The sequence below is a fragment of the Heliangelus exortis genome, chromosome 5, assembly GCF_036169615.1.
Source record: "Heliangelus exortis chromosome 5, bHelExo1.hap1, whole genome shotgun sequence".
NCBI classification, from domain to species: Eukaryota; Metazoa; Chordata; class Aves; order Apodiformes; family Trochilidae; genus Heliangelus; species Heliangelus exortis.
The window spans coordinates 10,162,010-10,187,904 of record NC_092426.1 but is presented as its reverse complement, the minus strand read 5'-3'; the positions used below and the strand labels follow the sequence as shown (position 1 = coordinate 10,187,904).

Below are 25,895 nucleotides of genomic sequence, written 5' to 3'. Positions count from 1 at the left end.
TGTCTGAGGTATTGAAGCCTTTTCTTTCTCGCTTACAGGGCCGGAATGGAGCGGGAAGGGCCTACGTTAACCCAAGAGCAAAGGAGAACCTTGAACCAAATCCAGCCCGGAGGTTGTGACCAGTCCATAGATAACTGGGAGGACAAGTCAGTGTTTTCCTGTCGGAACTGCCGATTTACATCTGAAAACAGCACAGACCTTGCCCGGCACAAACAGCTCCTTTCACTGCCTGCTTCCCATGAGGCTTTCTCCTCTTTCTTCAAGAGGAAACTTCCAGTAACCGAGATATAAAAATTAATTCAAGGTTCTGCTCCAGAGCCAGCTGTAAAACTGATACAGGAAGAGCTGTCTGACCCACAGCTGGCACCGGGACAGAGTGCCCCCAAAGTGGGTCACAGCCTTCACATGTGGGCAGAGGCAGCTCTGTCCATACTCCTCCTGCTGGAGGTTTTGACTTTGGGGGATAGATCCAGGTGCCCAAACCCACAGACACCACTGGCACCATGGGTTAGGCAGGACTCCCTAATGGAGGGTTTCTGGAGGAGGTGGCAGTACCACATCATCTGCTAGGACACGGTGTGGTGCAGCAGTCCATAGTTTCCTGAAATACTGAGTGAAAGGAGATGGAAATTGAAATTTCACAAGAGGGAACCTTCCTCCTCCTCCACACACCACCAGGCCACATCCTGAGAATAACCACCAGGACTCAGCTAAGTGGCAATCCCTAAGAAATCTTGAAGGAGCATCTTTTTACCATATCCCATTGATCTTCCACCTGGACTTTGCATAGAAGATTAGGATTTGAACCACGTGATTTTCCTGCAAAAGTAAAGGACTTGTGTTTTCTATAGCTGTCAGGCTTCTCCATGCATCCAGCTCCATGGGTCCCTGAAGCTTTTGAGAAGCTATGATTGCAGATGTTGCCATGTAGGATGGAGACCTCATGTTTCTCGCAGCAGGCCTGAGGGAAAGCAAGAAAAATGCTGCATAATTAAATAGCACTCATCAGAACACATGCCAGAGTCAAAGAGTAAAAACATTCTTCCCTTTCACAGACTTTTGCATGAAGCTGTATCTACATTTCCTTACTGCAAATCTGCAGTACTACTCTGGATAACACAGTCTAAGGACCCACGGCTGTGTGGAGCATCCCTGCTGCTCCCTGCTCACTCTATCCAAACCTGCTCAGTCCTCTTCTGGGAGGTGACTTCATGCTAACCTGAAACAACCACAGATAATACTTTTTCAAAGTCCTCCTACCTACATATACAGAAGGAACAAATATGCACAACTATTGCATTCCTGGATGGGAGAAAGCAGATGATTTGCAATGTACCTGCAAAATCATAGGGCTGGGATGAAGGAGGAAGGTGACCTCCCCTTGAGCACATCTGGACACTGATTTCACTGTTAATGCTGTCCCTGAGCTCAGGTGAGGCTACCAACCTGTGCTGCACTCGTGCACTGCAGACACAGCCAGGTCTTCTGGGATTTGGGAGCCTATTTACCCAGGGGATTTCAGCAAATAGGAGCTTAAGTGACTTACAGTGTTTTAAAAATCTGACCCTGAGTATCTTTTCAAAAGCTAAGCTGGTGCCATGGGTAACTTCTTTAAAGGCACATATAAAAGTGGGTGGCTGATAGCCAGTTCATTATCTCAAAATCAGTTTTCATTCAAAGGGCAAGCTTATGTGCCTATTAATTGTTTCTCTAATTGCTTTCTCTCCAGTAGCCTGCTGTCTGCTTGTGCCTGGAGGCCCCAGGTCAGAGCCCTGCGTAACTCATCCCTGATCTGTTAACACGGAGAACTATAAATAAATGGTGACACTGGAGAGTGGAGGAGGAGGTGGAAAGGGACTGTGCCTCTCAACCTGAGACACTCAGTCTACTCAGCTTATCTGACAGAAGGTGACTAATGACAATCTGTAAATATTAACTGAGGGAGACTGTTTCTGATAGCCAAAGGCTCTGGCCTGGCAAAGATAAAATTCACTGACTCTGAACTGGACAAATTCAGACTAAAAAGAAGTTGCAAAATATTTAAAATTAAGCAAACAGCTGTGTGTTCTCCACTAAGAAGTATTTTTAAACCATGAGGACCTGCTTAGTTTCAAGATCTGCTACAGCTTAACACCAGACTGCAACTGTGAAGGAATCCCTTGGAAAACTGAAAGGAGATTGCAGGTGCTCCTGAGGAGCCGTGGCAATTCAAACCAAGGCTATTTAAGACATTACAGTGACAGTCACACCCCTGATTTTTATCCCTTCTCCCTTTTGCCACCAGCTGCTGCTGCCAGCATGGAATGGCCACACTTGCCTCTGGCACCTGCAGCATGGCACCATCACCTGAGTGGGACTTCAGCCTGGTTTAATTAATACAGCTCGCTTGGAGAGAGGCAGAAGTGGGGCTGAGACACCCCTCTTCTCCAGGAAAGCAGAAGGATGATGGAGGAGAAAATTCCTCAATGTATCCTTCCAGGATGCAGCAGTGCCTGCCTGGGAGACCCTGCCCATGCACGCAGGGAAGCTGGGAGCTGGGAAGGAGGTGATGCTGCAAAGAGGTGGCTGCAAGGACACACAGGTGAGAGCAAAGAACAAGGAGCAAAAGCCCCATATTCTCTTTTGTCCCTGCTGCAACCTGAATCACACATTTAAGCATTCTAAGCACTGCCTACAACACCGTGCTTCATGATGTGAAAGTTTGCAGGCAGAGAGAGGGAAGTAAAACTGGCTGTGCACAGCAATGAGGAACTTGAAGAGGGGATGCTACAGCCCTGTGCCTCTGCAGCTACCATACAAGCACATTCACACACACACCTACCTTTACTAACAGCAGAGGCAGCTGCAGAGTCCATGTTTTCTAGGTTTTATTTCTATATCTGCAAAAAGCAAGTTTGCTTCTGTTTGTGATTCCCTGAAGTTATCATGAAATGCCTCCAAGAGAGCAGCTCTATCTTCTCGGCTAAGTGAGTCTTTGATGTCCAGCATAGCACTCAGATGTTCCTTCCTTTCCAAAAGGGTAAGAGGGCAGGTCAGTGAAAGAGTCAAGGATAAACGCTTGCTTCCTATCACACAGTTTTGCTGCACCAGACCATAGGTTGGAAGCTGCTGAGCTGCTTTTTGACACCCTCTGTCTACCTAACCAGAAGGAGGCTGTAACACAAGGGCTGTGTGGGACACGGCTGAGCTCATGGGTCCTGAGAACAGTGCACACAGCATTCCCTTGAAACAGTGGAAATCTTCATCTCAGGTTTTTCCAAGAAAAAGATTTGTATCTGCCATAATAGGTTGGGGGTAACTCTGCATTTGACCATATGGAAACATTTTTAGTATTTTTTCTCCCCTCAAATGGAGCCACTTGTTGTTCATACGGAGGACTGTAGGAGTTTTGTTGTATATAGTGTTGCTACTCTGAGTGGGGAAAAAACTTAGCTGGATTAACAAAAGGGCAAATACATCCAAGCCAAACAGTTTTAAACACATGGGAATCCACTGAAATCAAGAACAGTCCATCTACTCACACCTGGATGAGCTCCTCTGAGATCTGCATCAAAATAATTTCTTCTGAATACTTTATATGCATACCCCCTATACTATATATATGTATATAAATATATAGTGATATATGGAGAGACTATTTATATATCTGTGCATATACATAGTAAGAGAATGACAGTTGCTATGCTGTATCAGATAGACATCTTTTTAGCTCAACAGCACCTTCAAAAGTAGTAAATACTTAGGAAAAGAATATAGAAACCAGACAAAGCATAACACAATCTCTCTTTGTCTTTCTGCAGTCTGCAGTTTAGAGACTTCCTTTGCTGGGAATTTTATCACAACTGTCATATCGAACAGGTACTGAAATAACCATATACCACAAATTGTCTGCTCTCCACCTGAAGATATTCATACTTTTGGCCTCCACAGCATCCTGTGACAGAGAGCTCTATGTTCTAATCATGTTAACTTGGAAAATACAGTCAAGCACAAGTCATCAGAGCAAGAGATGGATGTACTAAACCACAGACTGTGGAAAAAATGCAACTAGCTAAGATCTGGCCTTCCTATTGAACAGGGGGTTTCATTTCTGTGACAAATACAAGTGTAACCTTGCCGAAGACACCTAGAAATTTATGGAAATAATTATAAAGCGAAAAGGATTGGTGAAATATTAAAGCCAAAAGCCAAATGCTTGGAAATTACAAAATGCCTGAATTAAGGATGTTCTTGAAACCTACATTTGGTACACATGTGCCTGTGCTGTAAAATGCACCAATGCACCCTGTAAATTGCCCATTCAGGCAGTATTTTTCCACAGCATTCCTGCTTGGTTGACAGCCACTGCATCCTTTATCGTTATGGAAGGGCATCTCAACTCCACTGGTTAATGTCTGGCAAAGTTATAAACCATGTTAATCAGCATCTGTGAATAAGCAGCACCACATGTAAACAAAGGCAAGCATTGTGTCTGGCCCAGCAAGCTGCCAAGAGAAAGTATTGCGCAACAAATATTGTTATGGGTCTTCTGGTGGCAAGTGATCATGAAAGAAACCACAGAAGTCAAACCAATAAAAAAATCTTACCTTAGATCAGGAAATTCTTTGAGTATGGGCAGAAGGGATATTTTCATCCCCTCAGCATCAGAAGCTTGAATAAGTTCTAAAATTGCTTTTATAGGATCTTTGAGTACACCAGCTGTGGAACCCTGGAGAGAGAGGCAAAGGTGTGTTCAGGGCAAGGGAAGCAGCAAACAGTGTTAAGAGCTGAACTCATAGCAGACTAGGGATCTTGGTGTGTGGGTTAGGAGCTCTGCAGAACTGTTTGTGCATGTGTACAAGTCTGTTTTCCCTTCAGGGTAGGAGAAAAGAAAGTAGGGTGTAAGCACAGACTGCCCAGGGCAGCTGGGCAACTTCCTTCAGCAGCACAGGATCCCTTCCTGCATTTCCTTTAGGAAAGCAGGCAAAAGTGCCTTATTTTTCCCTACTTCCCCTGTCCTCTCAAGGCCATCTGGCCCTTTGGGAAGTTGTTTCCTTCCAGAGGTAAGCACAGCCCTGTACCTATGTGAAAACAAGATCTGTTGCCCAGCCTGTGACAGCATTTCTGCTGCCCTGGAGCAAACCCAGGGAGAGCAAGGTGACCTTGGAGAAAGGGTGAGGAGGCACAGATCGTCCAACTGAAAAGCAGAAAATATGAGTAGTGGTATAGACACTGTAGAGGATATTACAGAGTGGCAGATGCCATCAGCTTCCTCTGAACTAGAGCTCACAGAAGAAGAAAGCCTCATCAAGAAACACACAGCAATTTTAACAAAGCTGGAGGAAGCACAATGCAGTTGAACTGCTGACAGAGAGCTTCAGGTCTGGCTCACATTTTTCATTGGTGCAGTAACACGATTAAATTGCTTCCCTGAATTATTGATGCCATCACATCAACAGAGACTCTGTGACAAAGCAAACCTGGAGAACAGGCTGCCAATCTGGGGTGGGAGTAGTCCAGGCTCCCCTGATCTCCACAGAACATCAGAAAGAGCAGGCTGCATTCTAGGTGTGCCTCACCTCCGCACTGAACATAAATTAAAAATAATCATAATATTTGAAGACAGCCTTCTCTTTCTTCCTCTGCACTGCAGACACACAGCATGTCTAGCTCTGCAAAGTGCACAAGCTGTACCCAGCTCCTAAGGCACCAATATTGTTCAGCTTCATACTTGGCAAGCTCACCATTATGAAATGCTAATTAATTTGAAGGTGTCAGGTTTAGTTACGTGCTATATAGACAAGCAAGGTTAGAGGTAAGCAGCCTGCAAAGCTAAAAGGACAAAAAAGCGGTGCCTTGTCAGAAGTGCTTAAGTGCCTTTGACATGTAAGGCTCTTAGGAGGGAAGCAAGGCATTTCCCAATGTGTTTTGAGGATGGAGGGGAAGAAAGATCCTGATGAGAGGGCAGGGAGCAGGTGCAGCCTGTGCAGTAACTGCACAATCAATGCACTCTGCAGCAAAGTACACACTTTGCATGCATAACCCTGTACCTCATTTGACTGAGGATCAGGCTGCCCCCTGCAATCCACTTCTGCATTTCCTCACCAAGGCTTTTGGTGCTCCCACATCAAGCAAGAAAGCAAACAGACTGGGGATGTAAAGGAAACAGAGCTAACCATATGCAGTCTTTTTTCACCCAAGCCAAATAGTGGGGTTTAGTAGGTAATTAGATTCCCTGTATCTCCTTTACACTATAAAACCAGCTCTCCTTGCACATTACATCCAAAGCTGATGCTGAGCACAGCATTACTGGTAAAGTTAAGATTAGAGAATCCTCCTGATATTCCAAATGGCTCAGTTGCTCCAAGCATTGACTTGTCTTTGATTGATCACTTTGTGGGTCTTCAGCTAAAACTACTGGCAGCTTTTTTCACCATGAAACTGATGCATTGATTGCAATGGGTCTAAGAGGCTTGTGGAGGAGCCTACAGATGATCATTTTTATTTAATTCTGTTCTTTTGTTAAAGTCAGAATTGCTGACAAATTACTTTCAGGCGGTGGGGATGCAAGGATCATCTGGGAGAAAATGGATTTCCACTTCCTAGCATTTAAATTCACTAGTCATAGGAGTGACCAAGATTTTGTGGAATCATTAAAACAAATAAAGCTGGGTTTTTTTATCTGCTGTGTCACTTTTGAGTCCTGTTACCAGAGTGACTTTGCAGACATTGGCATGGTGCTCAGTACAGCTTCTTACAAAGGGCTGTGCCTGGGTGCTCTCAGCCTGAACTTGGAGAAAAGCTTTGCCAGGGAACATGGCATGCCAGCTGTTCTTTGGATGAAGCAACCACAGGAAGGGCTGCTGCTGCCATTGCAGTCCTTGCCCTTAGGTAATCAAGGGACCCATGTGCCAGTCTGGTGCCATCCACAGATGCTGTGTGTTGCACTGCCAACTATACTAGGTTACAAATTAAGCAAAGAGGCTTATTTATGCTTTCAGAGTTGTTTCTGCAGCTCAGACCTAGCATTTTTCTGCAAGTTTTCTTCAAAGACTCTGCTCTTAGCCCAATCTACCCATTCTGCATGGCTGTTCCTAATGGTGTGAGATGCTCAGCCCCACAGGAAGACCTGCTCCTCCCTGCAACCATCACCAGCCACAACAGCATCAGCATGTTTTTGCCCATGAGGGAAAGCTGCAGCACAGGTAAATGGCTGACAAAGCCATCAGTCCAGCACTGAGGGGCTGGGAAGGCTCCGTGGGGAGGAAGGAGGCCAGATGGAGAGATAACAACACATACTCCATTGTCCAGGGAAAAGCAGCATATGGAGCAATGCACTGAGAAGGTGAAAATGTGGAGCAGCACATTTGGTTCATCAACCCAAAGGCTCAAGGGGCAGTGGTGGTGAGGAAACACAGCTCTTCTCCTGTGCACCCTGATGCCATGCACTTGCCTTGGGGAGCTGGCAGCTTTAGATCTGTTTCACCTGCTCAGAGGAGCACATCTTATTTCTGTAGCAAGAGTGCAAAACTTGCCTCCTCTAGCCACACATTTCAAAACTAAAACCAAACATCTCCTGGCAGATCAGAAGGGCCCTCAGAACATCTCATTGTCATTTCTGTGAAGCTGGATGCCACTGTGGTAAGAGCTTTTACACTCTTCTATTGCTTTCAGAGCCTTTTCTTCTGCTGGTACTGCTCTTCATTACGGAGAACAAAGCCATAACTGTACCAAAGACTTACTAAGCACTCTTTAAAGATGGTTTGCAGCATCCTGTGATCTTCTTCTATCTTGTTGACAATCCTTCTCCTCTGCATAGAAGATGGTTTCCTGGGAGTGGTCAGGAGAGTCTGCAGGTATTCTGAAATAACGATGACGTGGACAGCCTTGACAAGGGCCTGCTCCAGAGGAAAGAAGCTCAAATTAATTTTCCTGTTCTGAATAAGACCATACCTATGGCACTCTGGACAGTGTAGACAGGGGATATAGGGTCCAAGCAGATGGTTGCCCCATCTCTCTGCTTAGGTATTCCTCTAGAATGCCTGGTCTAACAGATGGAGTACCTCCAAGCTGTATGTGGATGTCATAAACATTGATAATAAAAGTGGAGACATGCAACCAAAAGCACTGGGACCACCTAACTGAGCCAAAGGTCACTCACACTCCAGAGCAGCAGTGACACTTAGCTTAGCCCCAAGCTTACAAACACATCATTTGGGGACAGCTTCCACTACAGAAAAAGCCAGATTCAGCCTCCTTGGAGCATCCCCACTAGGCACATTTCAAGACCATACCCTTAGGCACATAGTTATGGCTTGGCACATAGGGGTCACCTGGGCATCTCTGAGCCACCCACTATCTGCTGAGAAACCTCTGTGCCGAGACCATGCAGTGCCTGAAAGGGGGAGGAAGAGCAAGCGTTTCTAAGAGGAGATGTGCTGCTGCACAAAAACCACATTTTCATTAGCAATTGAAATTAGAGGAGTTTTAGGCTGCAGTCCAAAGGTACAGGAAATCCCCAGCCCTGTCCAAAAGAGACAAAGCAAGAGACAGACAGCTCTGGCTCTGTACTTCACCACCAAGCTGCTGCTTGCCCCAGCACTAATGTGACATAATGTTCAGTGACAGGCTCTGAACAACAGCAGAACAACTCCTAATTTTTTTCTGTTCCACTACTTTTATCCACATTTCAAAATGTTAATTAAAATCAGAACTGACAAAAAGCCTGGCAGACCTGGGAGGGTAAGAGAAAGAGAGCCCCACTGCTTAGGAGGATGTGTGGCACAGGTAGCAGCAGGAAATCCAATCAGGGTGCAAAAGGTACCAATCTCACTGCTGCAGAGACAGGCTCAAGAGTGTCATTAAGATCCTAGACAGATTGTGTAGGCTACTGTAAAGGTGAAAAAATCTGGGTACTCTGCGAGGTTGATCTTCGCCAACCCTGGCACATTTAACTGCCTGAGAGACTTTGTTCGTCGGGGATCTGGACCTCTCTGTGCCCACCCTCCATCAAAGGGATAAATGTTCCTTATAACTAAGGTTGAAGCACATTAGAAGCTGAAAAGATTTATAGTATAATGGTATTGGAGCAATAGTAGGATGAGAGATGGGGCAATGCTCCCACTCTGTATTTGGGAGGTTCATTGTTTCCACATTTTTTCAGTTGTTAGTTTCTCTGCTGAGATTACAGATATATCCTAGCTGCCACAGTGAGGAAGATCTCCAGCTCTGTTGGATAAAAGAACTGGACTGAGATTATTAGATCTTTAAAAGCCCATTTAACAACAGGGAAAAAATCTAGTTTAGAATAATGTTGAAATACTGTGCCCCAGAGGTTCGAGGACCAGTTTTAGTGATTTCCTAAGCAGTATCTTGTTCTTACTTTCTTACTTACTTCTTACCTCATATGTGTCTGTTTTTTTCTTCCCAAATGCCAAAAAGCTTTGCTTTAAGGATTCAAGAATGTGGTCAAAACTACAGTCATGCTTTTTGAAGTGCTCCTTCAGCGTTTCCTGAGAAAAAGGGACAGACAGTGTCAAAGTGTGCACATGTAGAGACACCACACAGGCAACAGACAGATTATTTTGCTTCTGCTCTTTCTGCTCTTGGAAACAGACTCCTTCACAAGCTGCAGCATCCTATGCCTTCATTTCAAAGAAAAGCAAAACACAAAAGAAAGAAGCATTTCAAACTCAGGAAGGATGTATTAAGGATGTATTCTGTGATTCTGTGATAAGGACTTAAACCCAAACCTGGAAGACCTAAAACTATAAAAAACAGGTGGCAATAGCTGTAATCCAGGGACTCTGTAAAATGTAATCCTGCTGATAGGGAGTGCAGGAAGAGCCAGATGTTCTGTGCCCTTCTGCTCCAGCATCCTGCTCCAGTGTGGATGGCCATTGCCTCTTATTCAACAGGACAGTACAGCATCATATATCAGGCAGGCAGGGGATGTCTTTCATGATTCAAAGGCCATGTCAACACAGGAAGGACTGAAAACCTGAGCCCTCGGTCTCCTGTTCGTCCCCAGGGCTGTCCCCACTCCCTGTTAGAACCCCCAGCTCCATGTGGGCCCATTTGACAGGCTAGCAATGAGCCCTGGAGACCAAAACTGCACAGTGTGCCCAGGGTTTCTTTTGTCTTTTTCCTTTTGCTACCTTCAGCATGCTGGAGGGAGCTTATGCAATGAGCATGGGGATGCTCAGGGAAGCTGCCCAAGGAAACACAACACCACACCCCACTAGGAGCCTGCAATTATGATTGGATCTATCCATATCTAGATATGGAGCCCAGGATATGAAGGTGGGTGCCTGTCCTAATAGTCTAATACTGGGAAGTGTAAAGGGAGGGGAACATATCCCTAGGGAGGGGTAAATTTCTGGTCAGCCTTATCTACATCCTGACTACACACCACAACCTTGGTCTCTGTGAGTTACCACTGCCACAGGGAGATGCCTGGCTGCTGGGGATGAGTAGGTACCAGGTGAAGTTCAACCCTTGGGGTCTCAGTCCCAGAGGCACCATGGGGTACCCATTTGAAGCACAACAGCAAATACTACAAATATGGGAACTGGAAAAGATGAAGCTGTCAATACACAGCTTCAGACAGGGCAGAAGAGGATACTGAGCCTTAAGAGTAAATGATTGCTGCTCCCTTTTCAAAGTACAACATGAGAGTGATGTATGTGACACCCCACAACCTGGGAATATTCAGTGTTAACATGCATCTCCCATACCTTGACTTCAGAAGTGACTGTCTGAAGAAAATGCTCTGTAATCTCATCTTCCATCTTGTCTAGAAATCCATTTACTTTAACATTCTGACAAGTGCTGGCACTGCAAATATATGTTAGCTTACTCCAGACAGTCCTGTTAAAAAAAAAAAAAACCAAACATCAAAAATGGATATGGAAAGCATTGATCAGATCAAATCAGGCTACTCTCTCAGACCAAAACTCTTCCTACAGTAACCAACACAACACAGCATTTTAAAAAATTAGTAGGCATGAAATGGCCTTGACAAATGGAGGTTGGAGGAGTATCCTCTGTGCTCTGGCATCCTGCAGTACAAGACAAGCAATAATCTTCCATCAGAATAGTCTTCAAGTCATCAAATCCTAGTTAAAATGATCACCACTTTGAAACATGACATTTTATTTTCTAGAAAAGTTCAATGTATTCACAGTGTCACTGTAAAGAATTACATAAAAGAGTCTCATAAATATTTGATTTAGGATCCAGCATCAGCAACATGAAAATACAACACACATAGCATCTACCTAGGCCCAATGCAAGGCTCCCATGTCAAGTAAGCACTGTGCATATGCTGGATTCAGGAATTTTGCTGACTCCAGAGCTCCCCAGATAATTTTACACAGGGAGAAGAGAAGAAACCCTGTTTTCTGCATCACTGCAAGCACTTCTGAAATTAGCTTGCAGGTGCAATTAGCCTCCCCATCCTTTTGTGCTTTATTGCTTCCCTACTTCTAGCAACCCCAGGGAAAGCCTGGCATGTTCAACTGGGTTTCATTCAGCAAAGTGCTTAACCTTGGGCTTCAAGTGCACTAGCACTCAGTGCAAGGTTTATGAGGCTTTTCCTAGGGAGAATCAGGCCAGAGAGAGAAACCACATCACACCACATGGCAGGGTTGGCCAGGATAAAGTCCCCACATGCTGTGTGCCATTGCTGCCTGCCTTCTGCTCAGGGTCATAGGCACCAGGAAGAGCAAGATTGTGAACCAGAGGCTATGTCCCCAGGCCAGCAGCACTCTGCTGCCAACCCAGCAGTCCTGGGACCCTCTCTCTTGCAGTGGCAGAGAGGGCAGCTCCGAGAGGGTGTTGCTGAATGCAAGTAGCTCCCTCCATGCTTAAAGCTTGGTGTGCAAGGGGCTGGATGACTAAATGCAGCTAGAGGCAAGGTTCACCCCATAGCCAAGTTAGAAGATCGGACAGCAGAAAATTCATTTAATTTCCCATGCCACTAGGGTCTCATTTCTAACCTGAGAATGCAGCAGTTCTCCAGGATTCGTAAACTGCTGAAGATCCCCAGGCAGCCATCATGCTGAAGAAAGCTTCTCCCTTCATTTTCATATCTAAATTAAAACAGAAAGACATATATTTAAGCTGGTATGCTTCATGATGCATCTGATAGCATTAGGCAAGCAGCAAATGTGAAAAATATTCTGTGACTAATTGTCTTTTTAGCATGCACGGTTTCACTCCCCAGGGGGGGATCCAAAGCAGGACAAAGACAGTCTCTGTCCAGCCTAGCTGGTGAGGAAAGAGCACAGAAATGGCACAGGGAGAGCTCTCAAGCTGCCTGGGTGCCATTCCTAGGCATCAAGAGACAGGAGGTCCATTTTACCATTCCTGTTGCTGCAAGACTTGCTTCTGGGAAGCAACTCAGGCTTGGCAGATAAAGCTGCAGAATAAAGCCTCAGCATGTATGAGTAACCCACAGAGTCTGCTGGCTGCTTCATCACAGATTCAGTCTCACAAATGGCTCCTGGAGAGCTCAGTTTTATAGGAATTTCCTCCCTCTCATAATGTCAAGGGCCAAGATTCTTAAATGAAACCTCCTCCTGAAATATTCACCTACAACCATCAGTACCAGAATTTTCTGCTGTGAGGGATACACTGGGAGGGGGAGGTCCAAGAACTAAAAGCAGTTAAAGGGAACCAGAAGACATGGTGAGAGGAAAGAAGATGAAAAGAAGACATTCATCCTCCTTTAAGAAACAGTACAGAGCAGAGCTCCTCACCCTCCCAGGGAGCAGAGGGCCTGGGAATCACAGCCACAGGAGGAAAAGACAAGCCTGGGCACTTGCCACATGCCTGCCCCTCTTTCTGGTTGTTCTTCACACCTGAGCCTCCAAAATAAACATCCCCCAAGGCTTTAACCTGTACAGGCAAATCCAGGTGCACTTTGTTCCCTCAGCCTCAGTGCTACAGCAAATGCTGAGCACATAAACAGCATCAAAGCTCTGTCTCTCCAGTAACAGCTTGATGGGAAGCAGCCACCAAACTAAAGAGGCAAGGGCAGATGCAGGTGAGCACAACACTGCTGGTCGCTTCAGCAGGATTTCTTGCTTTTGAGCACTGATGATGTGGCCAAGGAGGGAAACAGCAGCCTTCCTACCTCTCCAGGAACCTCAGGCATTCCTCCAGGCACACAGCTTCCACCTTCTCACTCAGGCTCTCGCTGACACACCGGGCAGCCTCTGTCCTCTCCGTTAGGATCTGTGGGTTCCAAGGCATGAGAGGAGAGCAGGCCAAAGCCATTTGTTCCTTATGCAGTGAACAGGAATACATCGAACCCCTCACCCTGCTGCAAATCCCTCTGCCTTCTAGTCAACACATTCTGTTTCAGTTTTGAGATCCCTTGTGGAAACAGAAGTATTTTTTAGGAGCATGGTTTTAATGCCTGATCCTGCACCTTTGCTACCACTGCTTTCATCACAGTCACCAGCGCTGTCACCAGGCTGGGGACAAGTCCTGTGCTCGGGAGAAAGCCTGTCCCTAGGAATGCTTACTGCAGGCAGTGTCCAGCCTGGCAGCTCAGCTCATACAGAGATCTGCTGTCTGCAGGGGTAACTACACTTCAATGGGACTAACCCTCACAGATAAATTTGGGTGCAACCTCTAAAAAATGGTTAGGTAGCTCTAACTGTGTGCCCTACACCTCTGCCAGGGTCTCTACCAGGGCTGTCTGAAGAAGACAAGTGTCATCTTCCCAGCCTGACAGTGTCATCTTCTCACGCCTGACAGAGCAATCTGTGTTAAACCCTATGGCATCTGTCCCCTCCCACTGACCCCAGCTGGGTGGCCCAGGTGCCTGCAGGAGGTGGGCTGTGCCAGACAGTTAAAAATCCAATCCATATCACCAATCCATATCAGGTAGGTGTGAGCAGGTGGCAACTTAATGCTGCCCATTAGTTCTCTGTGGAAACAAAAGCTTGCAAGGGGAGGAGAGCCAGATGGATAAAATGAGACAGATGGACTCATACTCTGTGCTCTCCCAGTGCTCTGGGAAGCGACAGGTTCCAGAGACAAAGGGTCACTCACATCATGAATGGGTTTTTCCACTGTTCACAACAGATGTAAAAATTCACCCGGAGGGACAGGATAAAAGATGCCATCCCAAGTGTCAGGAAATCATGGCTACCAGTTACATACACAACACAGAAAAAACACCCATGCAGAAACATGGTGAGATATGGCAGATATAAAAACCATAGCATTCAAATAAGGCTTTTCCCTGGTCCTTGCCAGAAAATTTTGCTATGTCAAACAGAAGAAAGGAAAGAAAAAAAAAAAAAAAAAAAAAAAAGCCAGCCTGATAGCTTAAAGCCATCCTATCACAGGTACATCACTGCTCCAGCCAGCACAGGGCAGGGTGAGGGAGCAGTTCTCTCTGTGAGCTCAGCATTCAGTGCCTGGCTCTGAGTTGGGCTATAAAAGCCATGTTTTTGCCAGCTAAAGCTGTATCCTCACAAGGAAGCTCAGCTGCTGTTGACCTCCAGTGCCTACCACCTGCCCCTGACACAGTGCCTGAGCTTGTCTGCCATCCCACATGGGGCTACTTCCCTCTCTCATGACCTGAAACAGGACTGCCACTGGAACAGGAGTTTGGCAGTCAAGTGGGGAGGGAAGCAGAAGGAAGATACAGTCAGGGTGGGCCATGACCTGCCACTGATCTCTAGCATCACTTGAGTCCACATGTAATCTCCAGGATTTATTTTGAACCTTCTGCAGGTCTTGATCCAAAGAGCTGCTGGCCATGGTATGTACTGCTCATGAATCAGCACAGTGAGCTTCTGCAGTGCCTCTGGAGCACTCAGCCTCACCATGCCCTGCAGCAGTCCCTGGCAGTGCCCCTGCCACCTGAGCACCAGATTGCAGCTGTACCCAGCACATAAGCAGGGAGCAAGATGCTGGTGCTTGCACTGAGAGATGTGGGGATCTGCCACAGCTCAGCCACTGCCACTGCTTGTACGAGAGCACTCTACAGAACTTACCTAGGGCAGACTGGGTTAACATACACCACAGGTTTCCAAAAAGGTTATACAAAAATCCAGGTGCATATATGAAAATGCAATTTCAGCTTGAATCAGCTAATCTCAGGCTTATTCTTTTTATTTAGTTTATTTTACATATTCACAAGAGAAAAATAGATTTGGAAGCAAACAGATGTCGTGTAAGTATGTCAGCTAACCTGGAAGCTTGTAACACACTGAGTTTAGCCCAAGACATGCAAAAGTGTCTCTTGCCAAACACCTATTTCCTTATGTGCAAAACCATGACTGCCCTGAAGATGAAAGCTTTTCAGTGCCCCATAAGTTACCTGAATGACTGCAGTATCTGGACAAGGGGGTTTCCCAACATCAAAGGCATCTTTCAGGGCTTTTCCCACTTCATTCTAAATATGAAAAGAAAAGAAAAAAGAAGAGAAAAAAGAAGAGAGGAGAGGAAGAGAAGAGAAGAGAAGAGAAGAGAAGAGAAGAGAAGAGAAGAGAAGAGAAGAGAAGAGAAGAGAAGAGAAGAGAAGAGAAGAGAAGAGAAGAGAAGAGAAGAGGAGAGTTGAGATACAATGGCATTCATAATAAGATGGGTTTCCCAGCCTCTCATTATGCTTTTGGACTAGATGAACTTCTGCCTTTTTTTTTTTTTTTTTTTTTTTTTTTTTGGCTGTTTCATCTAACCCAAAGCATGGCTATTTTCCAGCTGAGCCTAATAACATTGTTCTGTTTTGTTCTACATTGTTTGTTTGAGTTTAAATGATTTGCAGCTTCCTTTCATCCCAGTGTCAGCTGGGGTTATCTACAGTCTTCCCTCGTTAGCTTAGCTCAAATGAAGGCGCCCACACAGCAAAACAAGGCTTAGACACAAGGCTGTGCTGCCAGCTACTGTAGCTGAGATTTTCCACCCTTCCTAGCTCCAGCTCTCACATAAACCAGCCAATGCTAATTAAAAGCATTCCCTCACTTGAGCCAGGGACTTGTGAGGGCAAAGAGGAGCTGGGTTAGTGTTTAGAGCTACTGTCATGAAGGGATAAGCCCCATGAGGCTTCACAGTGGGTAATTTCCCAAGACTTGGTTGGCTTATGTTAGTTTGAACAGGCTGTAAAAACCAAACTAACACTGCAGAGAAAGCAGTCATTGCTTAAAACATGATCTGACCTTTAGAGAAGCTTTAAACTCAAAAGTCTGGCTCGCTTATTTATTCTTTCATTTCTGCATCTTCCTCCAAGGAAATAGAATGTAAAGTCTGATGTTCCCCTTTCGTCTTTGTTCCTTTCTAGCTGATGAACTAGGAAATCTGTGGCTGTCACTGAGAGTTTAATCAAAAGTATATTCAAAACAACTGCTCTGCCATACTCATTGAAATGTGTTAATCAAGGACAAATAAGGATCTGTAAACAAGCCGAGAAAAATTCCTTTCCTCCTGAGAGCCATCACCTGATTGTGAGCAATTGTGTGAGCACGATGTGCTGAGATAACACATCCCAGCCAAGCTGCACAAACACTTCTAGCTTGCCCAAGTTGCACAGTAAAATGTGTCAGCTTAAGCCAACACCAAGGTCCTCCTCCCTGGTGGGACAAAGCATGTATTTTGTTAGTAGCTGCAAGGCAATAATTCGTTGAGCCCACGTACTTAGTTCTTTGGATCAGACTATGTGTCTGAACTACCATGGGCTTGCCTGTTTCTAGCTCCTGTGGTGACACCAAAGCTCCAATATGGAGAAGACCAGAATCCCTGCTCTAACAAACAGGCCCACTTTCCTCCCTGTCCCTCCCTGTCTGAGAAAGATGTGGCAGCCCATGCTCTCAGGCTTCAGATCCATGGATGGCCACCCCACCAATGCTGAAAGCCCAGCCAACTGCTTCCTCTCAGAAAATACAAGGGGCTGAGTTATTGTTACTTGGGTCTTTACCATTTCTCCAGCTGCTGTTTTAAAACATGCAAGGATTTAACATCCTTGAGACCTCTACTTATCAAGTGTGGTCAAAACTGGCTAAGATGCTCAACAGAGGCAGGAGGACACCACTGACACAACAGCCAGCAGAACCCATCCTTTCCATTTGGTCAAAAGCAGGTCCTTGGCCCAAATTCACATAAGCTTCTCAGTCCTCCGTTTGTCTACTTGAAAAAACAGAGGGAGGGAGGAAGACACAAGCCCAAGTGATCCTTTGCAGGTCAGTCTAAACCCTCCTCAAGCTTTTGTCCAGGTGTGCATATCTGGTCCAGCTGTCTCCATTTCTGGACAAAGAGGATCAGAATGAACCCTGGCAACATGCTGGAAGTTTTGCCTTGCACTCATGACAAATTACCCAGTACAGCAAGGGCAGGGGTGACAGACACATTGACAACCCAATTGGTGGCACCATTATTTCTATTCACCAACTTTGCATCCACAAAAGGCACAAAGCCCCCTCACCCTAGACATGCCTTGGCTGAAGGAATGCTGCTTGCATGCAGAGCTGGCTGAGTTCTCCACAGTGGTGTCTGGAACTGGGTTTGAACCCCACGTGGCATCTGAGTTCTCAGCACCTTCAAATATGGTCACAGTTCTCATTGCACATTCCTGTCCAAAGTGCTTTTAGTTTGTACTGATATCAGGCTGGTGCTGGCAGTCACAAGCCTGGTATTCACAGGCAAAGCAGATCATGGCTTATTCTGGTCAGTCTCTTTTCATTGGCAAAACTTTAGTCATCCACAGAGGTGACAAAACCAGCACAATGTGACTTACAGTCACAATTGTGTATTATAATTGCTTAGAGGTAACTGGTGGGATATTTGCTCAATAGCAGCTTCCTGCATATTTCGAATAATGAGGGCTGGAGCATCCTGGAAAAAGAGATGGAGGGATAAAGCAGGGTTTATATGCTACACCACTGAGCTGAGTCAAGAGACATCCACAATTTTTTCCATATGGAGTCAGTTTGTGTCCACCTGAGCTCATTAGCTTGAAAACAGAGCTTGTCCTAAGCTGGCCAGATGTGAAGTGAGTTGGGACACTTCTGTATCACACTTCCCAGCAGCTCTGTCTCTGTAATCAGTGTACAATGTGGCACCACATAGAGGAGTGATGCCTCCAGACCTCAGGTGGCATGAAAAAATGCAAGCAGCACAGGGCAGCATGACACAGGAACTGCCACTGCCAGATCTACGTAAGCCTGCTCAGCACATGATGTATCAAGAAAGCAAGAGGTATGTGGTTAAACAAAAGCTTTCTCTGGCTTTCCCCTTACCTTAGAGGGAATTGGAAAAAAAATTCACCATCATTGTTAGTCAGCATCTGTGAGGGTTTGTAAATGACTCAGCTACATGCTCTAAGATAACCTCACTAGCACTACCTTGAGTTAAGTCATTTCCTTTGCTATGTGCTAAATACAGACCTTAGTAACATGTGGTCTTCCCCAGGGTAACGATAAGAAACAGCCCATAGAGATACTTAATGTTAAACACTAAAATCAGTAGGGTTTAAGCCTTTTGTCATCGGCTGGCACCTCTACTTCCATGTTTGTGACCTTAATGTACTCCTTAGAATCATAGAATCATAGAATTAGCCGGGTTGGAAGGGACCTCAGAGATCATCTAGTCCAACCCTTGACCCACTGGAGCAGTTGCTAGACCATGGCACTGAGTGCCACATCCAGTCTTTTTTTAAATGTCTCCAGGGACGGAGAATCTACCACCTCACCGGGCAGTCCATTCCATAGCCTAATCACCCTCTCCGTGAAGAAATTCTTTCTAATATCTAATCTAAACCTCCCCTGGCGCAACTTAAGACTGTGTCCTCTTGTCTTGTTGGAGGTCATCTGTGAAAAGAGTCCAGCTCCCACCTCGCTACATCCTCCTTTCAGGTAGTTGTAGACAGGTAGTTCCTCCTTCAGGGAACAGGTCTGAAGGAAAATCTCTGCAACTTCCCCTGGGGTGATTCAGCAGTTTGACATGGAATTTCCCTTCCTCTTCTCCCCAGGAATAGTGGTAAAAAAAGCAAGAGAGATGAGTGTGGTAACTTCTGCTGCAGCATTTTTGCTTTAGCTGAATGTAAAAGGCCTGCTGAGTTTTGCAAATAGCATGGTTTCCTCTGGAGCTCCCCGTTGCTACAGTGCATCTTCCCAGCTTGGTCTGTATTCTACATGCCAAAGACAACATTCTTCACAGGGGAAGCTACCTTGAGAAAATAAAGAGATCCTGAAGCCCTGGAGCTGAGATGCCCTGTGGGATGCCTGATGCAACCTTACAGGAGGGCTGTGCCAGGTGTGCAATTTCTTGTGCTGGGCTCTGGAAACAATCTTTGCTGTAACCTCAGCAGTGTCAGTCCAGCAGGCTGGAGAGAGCTGTGAGGGGTCCACACAGAGACAAATCTGGCAGCCTCAAGGATCTGCACAGCTGAGGCAAAGGGATTACTGAAAACCACAAAAAAACCCCACAACTGTTCTGCACCATAGACTAATTAGCAGCTGAGAAGAAAATGAACAGCATCTTGAAATGGCCCTCAACAAGGAAGTGTACTCCACCCATATCCTCCCTTTTCTCCAGATACGTTGGCTTCTGAGCAGAGTAGATTGCAGCAGAGTATGAAGGTGCAGCAACAGGATGAAAAGCATCTCTTTGCTAAGAAGCAAGGACAGGGAAGCATCCCCTTCGTAGAGGGCAGTCATGATCTTCACACCTGGGCTCTGCAATGAAACACGACCAAGATGGAGACCTTGGGGTCATACACACCTGAACAGGGCTGGCTCAGCTAGCAAGGGAGCAGAGAATTCAACAAGGACACTCCTAATTTTAAAAATGCAGGAATAAAGTAGGCAGACTGGGGCAAAACTCCTGAGTTCTTACCTGGGCGATTGCAAGTAACTTTTCTTCAGTCTTCAAAATAATCCTCATGAGGCACTGCAGACTCAGGGAAAGGCTGTGCTGGGGGCTCTGCTTGGGTCTCAGACACGTCTCACTGCCACTGTGTAGAGAAACAAGAGCTCAGCCAGAGCCCTTTCCCTCTGGTCAACAGCCCATTGCCCACTTGACACCCCCTGGTTGGCACCACAGCCTCACACAAAGCAAACGGGGTGCCCTGAAAGCACCCAGAAGTGTTTGCAGTGTCAGGACAGCCATAAAATGGAAGACAATCTTTACTGTGCCCATTTTCCAGCTGTTCTTTTGTGCTTTTTTTTTTTTTTTCCTACATTTGCTGCCCAAATTAAACCTTTTGTTTGTCATTTCCCTCTCCCTTTCCCTTAGTCCTGCTGCTGAATTCCTTCTTGGGCTTGGGCAGTCACTCAAACACACTTCCACAGATGCACAGTTTTATGTGCATCACTTATGGTCTCTGAATGGAATAAAAAGCAGCTATACCAGGACAGCTGCACCTACACAGAAGATATCATTAAGGTTGTAACAGTATTCAGAGAGGAAAACCCAAAAATTAAGTCTGGTATCTCTGTTCTTCTCATTTCCCCTTTCTTCACCACCTTCTGACACTAATACAGTTCTTGCTTTTTTTTTTTTTTTCTTGAAGGAATTCAGCATTTGCATAACACATTTTTCCTGTCTTTGAACTTCTCATTATATATTTATATGACATAATTATTCACCTCCAATTTCATGTAAGTTTTCAATATTTCATCAGTCCATTACTCTTACCTAAAACCAAAGTTTTACAATTTTAAAGCCATAAAAGCAGCAGTAGAAGGGATGCATCATGCCCTGGTCTCCCATGTGTCTGAGGACAGCACACATCATCATGTACCTGATACCCTTCCTCCCTCCTTTGGGAGGTGGTGAGAGGAAAAGTCTACCTGATGAACTGTTTATGAGATAATCAAAGGTTCATAGGTGTAATTAATACAAGGAACAGAATACATCTAGGCTTGGATGGAAACAATCAAATAACCTGAAAGGGTTGAAAACTATTAGGAAAAATGAGGTTGGAATGTTCAAGTAGCAAAGCAACTATGGGCACAGAGAATCAAACACCTCATCTACTACTGTGATAAAAGAAGAAATCACAAGAAAGCTTCAGGTTTTGATGATAACCACAGGCTTTGAATTCGCATTGGGCCAAAAGGTCCCAGATGTGTCGCTCTTCAGATCATGGGGAAAGCCACATTTGTTTTCCCAACCGTGTGCAGGAATTTACTGATCTGCTGTGTTTTTCCTGTGAGCTAAACACTAAATGCAAGAAAACTGGAAACAACTGGTCAAACAACAAGCCAAGTAAAGCAGCAAGAGAACCAAAGAGATAATGCGAGATGTCCATAGAGCATAATGCTGACATAAAGGCAAGAGAAAACTACTCTGGTATAGAGTATTATGGACCATGCTAAAATAAAGGACAGAAAGCAGGACACTGGGCAATTCCAAAAACAGTCCAGTGGAGAAATACGTGCCCACCTCAGGTAAGCCCCTGAGCCCAGTACTAAGAATTTAGAATGAGGCAATACTGCAATGACACAAGGCTCTGATTCTGAGATCAAAGAAGATAAAACTGGCAGTGGACAAGTCTAAACTCAGCAAGAGTCCTGAGTGTCACCATGCTAAGAAAAAGCAGAACAGCTCAGAACTGAAGAACAGAGACACAGACAAAAATGCAGAAAAAAATATAAGTCCTTCAAACATACCTTTTGTAAACGGTAAGGCCCCATTCATAAACTAAAAGGCATTGGCTGAAGCTGAAATGGTCACTGTCAGTAAGGGTGGAAAGGTGAGAAGCCAAAGAGGCATGACAGCAGTGAGTGTAGGTGGCAAGCAGTCCTGCTTCCTTGAAGAAACCACTTCTGTGCTCCAGGCTGGGCAGAAACGTCTCTTCCAGATGACTCAGATGCTGTTTTAGTGCAGTCTCATCTGTGTTACTAGAGGAATCAAAGGAGGGAATCTGGGCCATCATGTACTGTGTTAGTTTTTCCTCCAGATCTTTCCTCCAAAAGTTTGGACTCCAGGTGGAAACAGACTCCATCTCATGGCTGCTGTCAAGCCACTCTGCTTTCTTCTGCTTCTCCCACTTCAGTGATTCCCCTACTGACTGCAATGGCTCCAAGAACATCCTACTACTTTCACTGAGTGCTTCTCCCACCACAATCCACATTCGTTCAGCCAGCAGAGTATAAAGTGATTCAGACTTCCCCATACCATCACTTCCAGAGTGCTCCAGATCATAAATACGATCACAAGCTTCAAAAAAATTTCCTTGCTCAATGAATCCACAGATAGTTTCCTCTGCAACAGATTAACAAGACAACTTGAGGTTTGCTCATGCCTCTATAGGACCCATCATTTTAATACCTGAGTGCTGAAGCATGTAGTTGATACGCATCCCAAAATTCCTCAGGATCTACTCAAGATCATCTCACTTCAGGCCTCGCACTGGTTCCTTTCAGTTTCTTTAGGGCAAGCACTTTCTGTTCTCTTTATTTTGTCCTTTCTCCTCCAGACTAACTAAGTCTGCACACTAGTCTTCTGCAGCTTTGTGCCATCATTCCAGTAGACCTCCTCATGTGGGCAATGCAGGTTCATTAATGACAGACTTTCCTTAAAGAATATACCTTTTGTCAGAAGAAAAGCATTAGAGAAAGGATATGTTCTGAAAGAGCCAGCAGCTAAAATTCAATCCTAAAGGGAATCCTCTGCCTTCTTTACAGAAACCCTGGCTTGACCAAAGTGCTACAAACTCTCTTTAAGGCCCCTTGTTTCTCTTCCCATAATGTGGAGGAATGGCTACACAGAGGATATCACTTCTGCCAGAGACCTCTCATGTTTGACCAAGGCTGCTCAGTACAGCCCAGTGTTCTCTCCATACCTAGGTTGTACAACAATTACACATTATTTTCACACAAAGGTGAAAATCAAGTGGGTTATATGCAGTCTCAGCAATCTCAGTTAAGATTCACTTAACTCCCCATGACTTTCACATCTTCAAGAAGCTGTGGTAACTGAGCCACTGCCCTAATCCCCAGAAACCCCATCAATCTATAAAATTCAGAAGCTGAAAGGAGAAGTATTTCACCACCACTTGCTTCCAAAGTATCTTATCCATCACACCCAGCCCACCACTAAGAGTTAAATATAATCTCACAACAACTGCACAGAGCTTTGGAAGTTTTCCTGTGCATGTTACAGATAATAAAATTGAGCAAAAAAGGGTTAACAAGATTTGCCCAAAAGTATCTGGAGCAGAGCCCACAGGAAAATCAAACTATGAGAATTCAGGGAAAGGTAAGCAAGGCCAGAACTAGCAAGACCCTGAAATCAATCCAGGATACAGCTTTGGGTGTAGAATGAAGAACGAAAGGGTGTGAGCTTCCATTATCTATCACCTGAATCCTAACTTTCCTCTTCACCTTGCCTGTGTAGTAAGAATTAAATCAAACAGGACTGAAGGGAAGAATGTGACACATAAGGGAGAAGGGCTGAAGCAAGGATCTTCAGCAAAGCAATGGGCAAGCTGCTCAGGAGGGGTTCAGCAGCTGCACTCATCCTGCCTCAATACAGACAATAGAGAAGAAATGTCTACTTCGTACAATCAGGCCATGCTCAACCTCCTTCTCCCTCCCCATCAGTGGAGAAACAGCTACTCACCCCCCACAGGGTGTTAGTCACATGTACATCATCTTTCTCACAAGACACATCAGGAGTCTTTGCAGAGATAAAAATAAGAACTGCAAAGAGAAATACTCATGATGCAATGGCAATGTGAAATACAGAAGTTTCCAGAGGAGCACATGTACTGCTCAGAAAGGGCAAGAACTCAGGTGAAGGATGGAGGAGGAGGAAAGATTAAAGCACCTACTTCAGAAGCTAATGAAAACAAGGGCTTGGAGAGGCAGAGAAGGTGCAGGACTGAACAGAGATAACTTCAAGGTTACCTGCTGGTGTTTCTCCCTCTGCTTCCTTCCTACTGGCTGCCATCTTCAGCAAATTCCCTGTCATACCCTCACCACCAGCCTTCTCCTCCACTGTCTCTTTTCCACTAGCCACAGACTTTAGCAATTTGCCAGCCATGGTTTTCAGTTTCCCCCTCCTCTTTGCTTCCTGCTTCTTTCTCTCCTCATGCGCAGCCTTGGGCAGCATCCTGGTGTTTTCCCCAGCCATTTTCTCCCCTTTGCTGCCTCTTCCCACAAAAGCTCCCCAGGAACACTTTGTCTTCCTCATGATCCCAGCAGATTGGATGTTTTCTGTCAAATTGGGAATACTACCAGGAAAAAAAAAAAGATGTTAGGATCTTAACAGCTATCTCCCACAGAAGACATTTCTCCCAAGGTTTATTGTTTTTCCATATGGCTACAGGCTTCAGCCTTCAAAGAAGTTTAACCTGGTTCCTGCCCATGATGAGCAAGGACATCTTTATAGGCAGCCAGCCCGCTTATGTAATCTCTCTCTCTCTCTTCTAGGAAAATAATGTCAAAAACCTCATACACAATCTAACCACAAGCACTGGGGGAAAGCCAGCGGGATTTTCAGCGTTTTCTAAATGACTAAAACATCCCCACGTGGTGCCAGTCAGTTCAGTGACAATCCTATCAGTGTAAGGGAGTTGATTATTAATAGTATCTATGAAGCACACATCACTTTCCACCCACCCCATGCACCCCAGCCACACCTGAGCTCTTCTTTGGCAAGATCACACCTGGCTTTGGAGCCAAATTTCCCCCATCTCCCAGAATGTCTGGTGACAGCCAGCAGGGAAGGAGAGCTTCAGAGAACAAGTGTTCTCTGGTTTATGGTTTAGCAGCACTGGTTAGAGGAGATAAGAGTGATCTCTGTCTTCTGGATTGTGCAATTTTCCAGCAACTACATAAACTATTACGTATTATATTATATTATACACACACAAATAGATGTACATGGCATAACCTTACAGCAATCCACCATAAATGTGTGTGTGTGTGCATGGACATGTTTAGGTGTAGCCACCAGCCAACACCCACAGTGGAGAGAAAGGAGATGTGTGCCTGCTCAGTGCCCTGCTGAGGCCAGGGCTCTCAAGGGTTCTGACCATAAGCCTCCAGACAAATTCCTGCACAGGAAATATAATTTAAATCCAGGAGTCTGTGTTTTAAGTAGATTTAAGTAGTTTTAAGTAGATTTTTACTACACTTGGAGATGAACAGAAAGGCTGTTCTTACCACACTCGCTTTGCTAGAGTTAAAAACTGGTTTTTATTTCCATTATCACAAAACTGAAATCAAGAGCCTGAAGGCTTTCATCAGCTGAGGGCAGAGTCCTGCATTAGCCATGGCAAGCCTGATCTAAACCCATACACTATTCAAGAATTATTTGGGGGAGTATAAATTTAAGGTGTAATTTTTTTCCCCACAGCTCTAGATTAATCTGAACATGTGCATTCATCTTTCTGCGTTTAACACCTGCAGTTTCTTCCAAGATTTTCTACATTTTTATGACAGCAAAATTCCACTAGTTTCCTACTTGAAAAGAAAGTAAATGTTATGCTGTTCTGGCTCTTTTACTCAGTGCTTAATTCCACCAGCATGTTATCATGGAGCCATTTGATTCACTAGTAACAACAGGGAGGATGAAATAAATACATTTGGGAGAACAAACAGAAATTCCAGCAGTGGTCATACATTTGAGCTCTTGCCAGCAGGAAATACTGAATTTGCACAATACAGTGTTTTCCCAGGTTGTGAAAAAAGTGGAAAAATTGAGAGGCTGTACTCAGCTAAATTTTGACTTTCATTTTTATCTGGTCATTAAAATGTTTCCTTTGGAATTTTATAGCTGCACTATATATAAACAGAAGACAGAGTGAGAAGATTAGTTCTGAAGACATGCATTCCTCTTGTGCTGAAACCCTTCAGCAATATTTTCCCATGAAAATTCCAACACAATATGTTTATGTTTCACTTCAGCATATTTCCAACAAGACTGGCTCTAACAAAAACAATTTCCCTCAG

General features: G+C 45.0%; 1 protein-coding gene across 1 annotated transcript; it reads right to left on the bottom strand.

Annotated features, from left to right (window-relative positions):
* Nucleotides 1–917: 917 nt before the first annotated feature.
* On the bottom strand, nt 918–24,243 carry LOC139796925 (exocyst complex component 3-like). The gene is made up of 12 exons (XM_071745487.1): nt 23,847–24,243; nt 21,606–22,200; nt 19,828–19,945; nt 15,323–15,397; nt 13,118–13,218; nt 11,979–12,071; nt 10,716–10,848; nt 9,381–9,491; nt 7,722–7,877; nt 4,587–4,708; nt 2,822–3,007; nt 918–961 (listed from the first exon to the last, which is right to left on the bottom strand). Exons 1-11 carry the CDS (start codon nt 24,130–24,132, stop codon nt 2,827–2,829), a joined length of 1,971 nt encoding a protein of 656 aa, XP_071601588.1. The 5' UTR covers nt 24,133–24,243; the 3' UTR covers nt 918–961; nt 2,822–2,826.
* Between the last annotated feature and the right edge of the window lie 1,652 nt (nt 24,244–25,895).

Coding starts and splice junctions, on each gene's coding strand:
- LOC139796925 (XM_071745487.1), bottom strand. CDS start 24,132: ATGAGGAAGACAAAGTGTTCCTGGGGAGCTTTTGTGGGAAGAGGCAGC. Junction 9,492..10,715: donor CAGTCACTTCTGAAGTCAAG/GTATGGGAGATG, acceptor CCTTTTTCTCAG/GAAACGCTGAAGGAGCACTT. Junction 4,709..7,721: donor CCATCTTTAAAGAGTGCTTA/GTAAGTCTTTGG, acceptor CTCTCTCTCCAG/GGTTCCACAGCTGGTGTACT.